The 9,362-nt window shown below is 38.6% G+C and overlaps 1 protein-coding gene across 2 annotated transcripts in view; it reads left to right on the top strand.

Annotated features, from left to right (window-relative positions):
• The first annotated feature begins 611 nt into the window (after positions 1-611).
• Positions 612-9,362, top strand: part of ACOX2 (acyl-CoA oxidase 2) — a 49,845-nt gene continuing 41,094 nt past the window's right edge. Inside the window, exons 1-4 of one of the 2 annotated variants that reach the window (XM_070936835.1) lie at positions 612-674; positions 4,757-4,933; positions 7,061-7,223; positions 7,706-7,857. In XM_070936835.1, coding sequence (XP_070792936.1) covers positions 4,774-4,933; positions 7,061-7,223; positions 7,706-7,857 — 475 coding nt within the window. In that variant the 5' untranslated portion in view covers positions 612-674; positions 4,757-4,773. Of the gene's footprint in view, positions 675-4,756; positions 4,934-7,060; positions 7,224-7,705; positions 7,858-9,362 lie in introns of those variants that run through there. The other variant, XM_070936836.1, reaches the window with a different exon arrangement.

The raw sequence follows: 9,362 nt of genomic DNA, 5'->3' as shown, positions 1-9,362 counted from the left end.
CCCTCCCTCCCTCCCTCCTCCTTTTAAAAGCCTTCTGTGCCATATCCATCATTGGATGTTGGCAATCATGTTAGCGATCCTATTTTTATCCACAGCCGCACGAAAAAGTGCTGCTGAGTTTTGTCCAAATCAGTCCAGTCCCTTAGATTTTGATTTAAAAGCCTACACCTTTTAAGTAAGATACATTAGTCTGAAAAGGTACTACCAGACTACTCCTAATTTTTGCCTTTATAGTGACTCTGTAACTTTTCATTTTAATCCTTTTCTATATAAGGCTCCCATGTGGTACTATCTGCTAAACCAGTCCTTCCTTCCTTCCTTCTTCCTTCCTTCCTTCCTTCCTTCCTCCTCTCTCTCTCTCTCTCTCTCTCCCCTGCCTTCGAAAAAAACTGCTCTCCTTTCTCCCCTCCGCTCCCCAAAGCAGCCAATTCGATTTCCCAACCAGTTACTGTAACTTGCATTCCCTCCAGAAGGAAGCAGTAGCGACTCCACCAGAGAGAAAGAAAAAGAGAAAGCAGGGAATCATAGAGAAGAGAAGGAAGTCTGGAAAGGTTACTCTAATTTAGAAGTTCGATAACCGAGTGAGGGCAGCGCGCTGGGATTTATTTTCTTTTCTTTTCTTTTCTTTTTTCTTTTCTTTCTTTTTTTTTTTTTTTTTTTGGAAAGCCGGCAAGGTAAGTGGGCCCGGGTCCGAGGTGGGCATTCAAGCCAAGGCAAACGGGACGCGTCTGTCACCGTTCACTGATCGAAAGGAATGGAAATGATTTCTTTCCTTCTTGAAAGTTTCTTGAAAGTTTCTGCGAAGGATAATGACTTTCCCAAGTTGTGTCTTTTTTTTTTTTTTTCCTGACGTTTCTGGGTGGGCTGCCTAGGTTTGTAAGATTAGGATGAGGTTGAATTGAGTTTTCTCCAAGAAATGAAAACGCATCTGCTTCTGCAGAACTGTCAGCTCGCTGGCTGGAGTTTGACCGACACTGAGTTGACAACGCTTTGCGATGAGTAAAGCTGCAAAGAAAGCTTCAAGTGGGGAAAATGCTACCAGGGTTGCGATTCGAGGCACACTTCCTTGATAATTTGTATCTTTGGAGATTTAACTCCCCGAATAAGAAGTCTGTGCTGAGACAACGCAATGTTGTCGTTCTTGTTTTTGCGCGCTGAGACTTGTTGTTGCCTGCCAATTAACTTGATAGAATTTATTTAGAGAAAACTCCTGTAAGTTTTCATTCGAAGTAGGCAGCTAAAGCTTCCCATGGATTTGTGGCTGAGCTAGCAACATCATAACTGAACCGCCCATAGGTTGCCTGCGATCTTCATTTCATTTCTTTGACGTCTTTCAATCATTCTTTTGGACTCTTCGATTTGGTTTTAGTGTAATAAATTTATTCTCCCCCACCCCCCCCACCCAATTTTTTCTACTAAGTTGAAAGATGACCTTACAATGTCTTTTTCTCCTCTGGGCTTAAGCTTCATTCCTGTACGTAAGCCCCATTCAATTCTGTGGGTTCAATTCATCTAAGGTGTTTGAGATAAGTTACACACTCCTTGACTTACGCATGCCTCTCTTTTGAGGTTGTCACATTGGAATTAGTTGTACTTTCTTCTCCCTAATTATGCAGGTGTTTGAGCTACAAATGTGAGAAGTAACTGGCAAATTGCCTTGACAGGGTTGTGTAATGATCAGGGTTGGATGTAGTTTAAAAAGGCAAAATGGTGGTTATAGTAGCATCGCCTCTTTTTTGTGTGTGTTGCATGGGAGACATACATTAAACATTGGTAGAGCTTTGATCACACTGTCACTTTGATCACTGTCTCTTTCGTGGATGCCTTTTATCAAATAGGATCCATTCTATGACTGCCTTGCTCCACCTGCCATCAATTCTTCTTGCTATGTGACCAGCCCATTTCCATTTCAATTCTTTTACTCTCTTGATGATATTGTATACTTTTGTTTGTTCTCTAAGCCAAGTGCAGGCTTTTCTATCTTGTCTTGTGATGCCGAGCATGTTATCTTTCCATGGCTCTTTGCGCCATTCGTAGCTTTTGTATGGATTGTGAGGTTAGTGTCCATGTTTCACTGGCATATGTTAGAGCAGGAGGTGATATACAAAAGGCTTTATTTTTCTTCTTTCACCTTGAACATTTGTCTTTCTCGTAGTGATCTATTAATGTGTCAATAGCACAGTGCAAAGGTTAACTTGTGCAGTGCAATGCTTGTTAGTTGTCAGGTGGTATGAGATGGCTGACAAAAAAAAATAACAACCATTTAAAGATGACAGATTTTTTTCAGTGGCTATCCTTCACAGTACTGTCTTTCTAATAGTCTTTTATAGGAAATAATATTTTCCACTCGGATGTCACAGAAAACATGAGCTGAAATGTTTTTCTAAAATTATATAAGTTATCAGATAGTATTGTGGGGATGTGAATATGTATTTTAGGAAACTTCCCAAGAAAAAGAAATGCCAGTATGTAATTACATAAAGATTCCTAAAGGTAAAGAATAAGCTGGAGTTTGATTAATAATGATTTATTAAATAACCCACAATTAAACAAATCCACATAGAGTGCCAAGCCAAAATAGGAAGTTTTTATAGCTGGACATACATAGAAGGCTAAGCCAAAAACACATTCGAACTGGTCTACAGATTATGTTATCCCTCTGAAACACATGCAAAAGTCTCTTACCTTGAAACCTGTTTGACCTGTCTAGGGACTTAATAGTGAATAGTCTTGACCAGTGTGAGGAGGTGATGGTGGAATTTATTATTATGGAACCCTGACACAGTAATAAATTCACTCACACACACTGTCAAAGGAGATACAGAAAATCAGGATCTTATGCAGTAAAGGTTGGTTATTAACCATTCGTTCAGTGACTGTTTGAATTTACAAGGGCGGTGAATGGTGAAGTTTCTCAACATGAGGTCTCTTACAGTTTTGCTCTTAATCTCTTGCCAACAATATTAGAATAACAGAGTTGGAAGGGACCTTGGAGGTCTTGTAGTCCAACCCCCTGCTCAGGCAGGAAGCCCTATACCATTTCAAACAAATGGTTGTCCAATCTCTTCTTTAAAATTTCTGGTGTTGGAGGAACACATCCCTTTCCCTGACACATCACACATTTCTTTCCATGACATGTCAATTTTCCATTGACCATTACTGACTGTAGGAGATGAGAAGCTGAGCCTGGGGGCAGGGTTAAATGTGTCATCAGTTTGGAATTACTACATTCCCTCAAGACTCCCAAATCCACCTTCCCCCCCGAAATTCAGTTGACCCTTACCTAGTGCCAATTTGATTTGACCATTAGATCAGATTCTTGTGTATAGGTAGCATGTAACAAACTTTTAGTGCTTGGAAATCAGTTCCTGCTCCTGGTTACTTCGCCTGAGACTGACCAGCTGCATGATAGTTGTTATCTTTGGTATCTGGTATCCAGACTTGCTCAGCTGGCTTTCTTGCTTTCACTGATGTGATATCTTCATTTTTCCTCGGGTTCAAATTCTATTCATCTCTTTCCCCCACTATGTCAGTTCTTGAACATTTTTGAGATATTTCTGATTTGTGCTTGAATAAAGCAGAAGAATGCCTCATAAAAGCACTGTAGTTATAAATGCAACATCAATTCTTTGATGAGCTCCAGTTATTTTTGGCACATAAAAGGTGGATTGTTTCGATGCTTTCTTCAAGGACTATTCAAATCATTCAGTTTGCACTTAGCCCACCTCCCCCCCCCCGCTCCCCAGAAGCTGCTGATTGAAGCATTGAGGTGGTCGTGCCTTGGCCATTTCAGGTCCTCCTCACATCATCTAAAGCATACAAAGAATCTCTTCAGCAGTTTTATCTGAAAGGAACTGCCTTCTGGGCCTTCAGAGGTTTGCTCAGAAGTCATGGAGACAGCCCTAAAATGGTGGCTTCAAACCTTCAAGAGTTGTGGCTTTGTGAAATCTTAGTAGTAGATTTGGAGAAATGCTTTGGTTGCTTCACAAAGCATCTCGCCAAAGGATTTATACAGATAGAGCTACAAAAGTGTATAGATCTGTTGCATAAAAATTATCAGATTCAATAGAATAGAATAGAATAGAATAGAATAGAATAGAATAGAATAGAATAGAACAGAACAGAACAGAACAGAACAGAACAGAACAGAACAGAACAGAACAGAATTCTTTATTGGCCAAGTGTGATTGGACACACAAGGAATTTGTCTTTGGTGTATATGCTCTCAGTATACATAAGGAGAATAAAATACATTCATCAAAAATAAACAGTATGTGCATAGTATAAACTTGGTGGCAAGTTATTCCGTCCTTGAGCTGTCTGAAGTTTCCTGCAAGGTTAGGAAACAATTCTAAATGTGAGATTACTGAAATCTTGACCATTTAAAAATTATTTATTTACAGCATATAAAAATGTCGTGGGGGATTTGGCAACTGTGGCTCCACATTGCCAACAGAACATAATAATGGTATTGGTAATCACAATGAACAAGCTCATTCCCGGGAGTTAAGTAGAATATATCAAGTCAAATAGACTCTTGCACTGATAGCACAATCTAGAGAATGATTGTTCAGAATAAATCCCACTGTGTTTGAAATTGGTTATACCCAGCAGGAAAGTATAGATAAAATTGTTTTGACACTCTCCTAGACCCATTTCTAAGAAAGCCCCCTTTCTATACTCAAATTGTTGGTTAGTTACATATTTTTATGAGTTCTCAGAATCTAAGATAACTAATTTTGGATGCTTTTCATAGGTTCTAAAGTATTTAAAATGGAAGCAAAGAAAGCAAATATATTGTCTCCAAATTCTCTGGGACAAAATGTGAACCCTGATCTTGACATTGAAAGAAAAAATATCTCTTTCTCCATTGAGCACCTTACGAATATACTGGACGGTGGAACAAACAACACCAAGCTCCGGAGGGAAGTTGGTTAGTAGATAACTCAAAAGAACTAATGACAAATTATTTTTTTTTTAATTTGACTCACTACACTTCTGTGTCTCTCTGTATTCTATATCTTTCTTTCTCTCTATCCTATGGACATCTTCCATCATTGCAATACTGCATATGTTTCTTTGTTTGTATGAACGTTTGTCTGAAGACTGGAGTTATCTCTTTGATTTTAAGCAGCCAAAAGAAGCAGCAAACATTAAAACCAGTCTAACTACTTTCTATGTAGTCTTTGGAACTTAGTTTATGAAATTATCAGTTTTAAAAGAGGAAAAAATAAGTCCCTTGATCAAGGAGAAAAACACACACACAAAAGTATGCATCTAGGATTCAGAAGGAAACCGTACTTTAGTTAGAGTTGAGTTCTGAAAAGTTTCTGTTGCTGAAAATAAAAACATGTGGTTCAGCATTAGAAAATATATTTTACATTCATAAGTGTCCAAGTTCAGTCTAATCCAGGAAGACTTTGTTCTGAAATTCTGAACATACACAATAATCAGACCTAAATTAGTTAGGGCAATGTTCTGATTCAGCAAAACCAGGGGTGAAATCCAGCAGATTCTGACAGGTTCTGGAGAACCGGCAGTGGAAATTTTGAGTAGTTCGGAGAACCGGCAAATACTACCTCTGGCTGTCCCCAGAGTGGGATGGGAATGGAGATTTTGCAATATCCTTCCCCCAGGATGGGGATTTTGGAGTATCCTGCTCCTGCCACACCACCAAGCCATGCCCACCAAGCCACACCACGCCCACCAAGCCACACCCACAGAACCAGTAGTAAAAAAAAATTGTATTTCACCACTGAGCAAAACCTGTGAGTTTTGCAACAAATTATCATTACACATATTATCTTCATATTTTCAAGAGGGAGATATGTAATATCACTGCATTCTTAGTGGTAATAGTTATTTCTTTGCCTTATGATACAAAATAGAATCTGAAATCTAATAGTAACAAAATCTTTTTCAGTCTGTAATTTGTCCTTCTTAGACCAAGGCTGAAGAACAGATCATGTGACACCTAAATGTCATGCCTAAATTAATTAAGGGCCTTTTTAATTATGCTTTCACCTGATGAAAACTCCTGAAAACTTGGGTAAACTTTTATAGTACAGTAGTTGGTTTGGCTCTCATATATCATTGTGAAACTATGGTAATGTATTGTTTAATGAGCCAGGTTATTGTAAAAACTGTAATTTATTCTTTAGTAAGCCACTGCAACTATTGTTTTAAAAATAAATTAAGTCAATCTTTTTTACACACCACTCAAATTAAAATATATATATATTCATCTTCAGAGAATTGTGCAGCTTTACTTGGCAAGATTTTTGGCAATAGTTTGCCCTGACCTTCTTACTAGGGATGAAAGAGCGTGACTGGCCCAAGGTCTCCCTGCTAGCAGGACTAGAACTCAAGATCTCCAACTTTCTGATGCCTCAACCATTACACCCAGTGGTGGGTTTCAAAAATTTTTACTACCAGTTCTGTGGGTGTGGCTTGGTGGGCATAGTGTGGCTTGGTGGGTGTGGCTTGGTGGGCGTGGCAGGGGAAGGAGTCCCAATCAGCTGGGACTCGGGAGGCAGAGAATAGATGGGTGGGGTCAGTCAGAGATGGTATTTACTGGTTCTCCGAACTACTCAAAATTTCCACTACCGGTTCTCCAGAACTGGTCAGAACCTGCTGAAACCTACCTCTGATTACACCCAACAGGATCTCATTAAAGTCAAAGATGCTATAACATATTTTTAGCTGTAGCTTATGTCTTTTTCACTGCTTACTCTTGGCATTAAGTGGTGCATCCTAAATAAACCTGACCAAATTGTATGTTACATCATTTTGTGATTTCTTTGCCATTATATTGGACTTTTTCCTCATTCAAAAGTACTTACTGATCAACATGCAAACATTATCTGTAGAGGCATCTGTTTTGGAAATAGCAGCTAAGCTTTCCTCCAGTTTAAAATTGCAGAAACAACCAGAAATTCCTACAGTCATTTGCAATTCCCCTGGGAATTCTTTATGGCAGAATCTGAGGAGAGAACTGAAGATGTTATCATGCTCTTCCCATATCATCATGTGTTAAAAATAATGCTTATATATTCAACAGAGGCTGTGCTCGAGGCTGATCCAGAGTTTAGCCAAGAAAACCAGTATTTCCAGAACCAAAATGAAAGATATGAAAGTGCAGTCAGAAAAACTGTTTACCTCTCGCAAAAGATGGCTAAAATGGGATGGACTGTAGATGGCCCGGAACAGTACCTCTGCTTTAAGTAATTTTAATTCGGTAGTATATATATATATTTTTGTAAATCAGTGGGTTGAGAAACACATTGTATTCCTTAACAGATTTGGAGATGTGCAATTGTAACCACATGTTACAACCACATGACTTACTGAAAGCAGTAGAGTTTATATGCCTAGGATTGCAATGTAAAACTAATTGTATTACTGGAAGCAATTAGAAATTAATTTTGCTTTCTGCTCTGAGTATTTTCTTGGAGGCTGTGCGCAGAGATAATGAGAGAGGCAAATGTGGCTTTCAAAAAGGGTTAGCAAGATTTATCAAATGGTTATGATTTTTTGAAAGGAGAAAACAACATCTAGAAATAGATCTTACTTATGGAGGCTAAACAAAGTTGCTCCACTGAAATTTTAAATTTCTAGCCTTCTCACTGTCTACTAATGAATTGTATATTGAATACGTGTTTGTGTGTCACTGTTGGGGGACATAATGGAATCTGTGTTTTTGCAGGTTTCTTAGTGACGATTTGGCATTTAACATACACGTAGTCTTTATGAAGAGCATTTTGGCTTTAGGCACCGATGAACAGATCAACAAATGGATTCCCTTAGCAAACAAGATTTTCATCATAGGGACCTATGCCCAAACTGAATTGGGACATGGTAAGCACCATTGGCTGGCATCGTGATCCAGATCTCTGATTTCATAAACTCTATGTCAAAGATTATTAAGTGCCATTATTTGATATGAACTAATTTGCAACACCCACACCCACACACCCTTCACTCAACACCCAGGAAGACTGAAAGAAGCTGGATTTTTTTTTTCAGTAGGACTTTTGTTGGGTCCTACTGAACAGCAAGAGAGAAGAGAAATTGCTCCATTTTGTGGCATCATCAGCTGAGTGCTTTCTCTTGTTTTCACATACACAATGAGGTTGGATTAAGAGGATGGTCTAAATGCAAATCAAGTGCTCTAATATCCAAGTTGCTTACTGAAATTTTGTGCAGAAGGCTCTAAGCATAACACTTAGTGATTCTGAAATGGAAAGTAGGAGAGTAGCAGCCAAAGAAATGATTTTATCAGGTTTGCTCAATGGTGGCAACTTTAAGATATATAGAGTTCAACCCCAGAATTCCCCAGCCAGCAAGGTTGGGAGTTGAAATCCACACATCTTAATGTTACCAAGGTTTTACTGAAAGTTTTAACGATGGACCTGGAACTGGGATCCATTTCCTTGGGGCTGAGTAAACTTTTAAGAACAATAGCAACAATTTCACCCCATCATCTCCATTACATTTCCTTCATTCCTGATTTGCAGTATGCTATAAAACCTGTTTTTGCCTATTTTCACCATGCAACAGTTCCATTTGTCAAGGTAAATCTGTTTCTTGAGATGGCCTACTGCAGAGCTGTCAAACTCGCGGCCCTTGGGCCAGATGTGTCACACATTGGCTATGCCTACACCCGGTTTAGTGAAGTGGAAAAAAGTCACGATTACGTCATGTGACGATGCCGTGACGACACAAGTTTGACATCCATAGCCTACTGGTTAGTGCTTGTGATATCACATTTCTGCTACATAATCTTCACAGCAAATTTTGCCCCAGATGTTTATATTATTATTTAAATGTTATACAGAAGACAGTATAGGTGCATAAATCTGGCTCCGTGCACTTTTGTTGTTGTTGTTTTAAATGAAGCAGAAATGTAGTTATGCTTCCTTAACTGATTAAACAATTTCACCCTTTGTGTGAGAGTAATAATTAACAAGAGCAATAGTAAAACCCATCATAGCATGACTGTTAGTAGAATGTTGCCTCTTGATTTACCTTCAGTAGCTACAGAAATCTTTCGATCTGATTTTTGAACCTTGTTTTTACCACTTATTACACAGATTTAAATATAGAAACATAGAAAACTGACAGCAGAAAAAGACCGAGTAGTCCATCAAATCTGCCTTTGAGGGTGTGTGGTTTTTTTAGAGAAGCTCTTGTTAATATGACTGTTTTTAATTGGTTATTGTTAGTGGTTATATTTTTGATTTGCAGAAGCTCTTGTTAACATGAACATTGTTCATTGCTTTTCATTTATGATTTTCTCCATTGTTGTATGGCCGCTTCCCTTGTCAAATAGTATCCCGTCATCATCATTCTTCACAATCAAT

The sequence above is a fragment of the Pituophis catenifer genome, unplaced genomic scaffold (assembly GCF_029215685.1).
Source record: "Pituophis catenifer annectens isolate HBS135680 unplaced genomic scaffold, rPitCat1.0.hap2 SCAF_2, whole genome shotgun sequence".
In the NCBI taxonomy this organism is placed as follows: domain Eukaryota; kingdom Metazoa; phylum Chordata; class Lepidosauria; order Squamata; family Colubridae; genus Pituophis; species Pituophis catenifer.
Note: the sequence above shows the minus strand (reverse complement) of the source record. Positions and strands in the feature narration are given on the sequence as shown.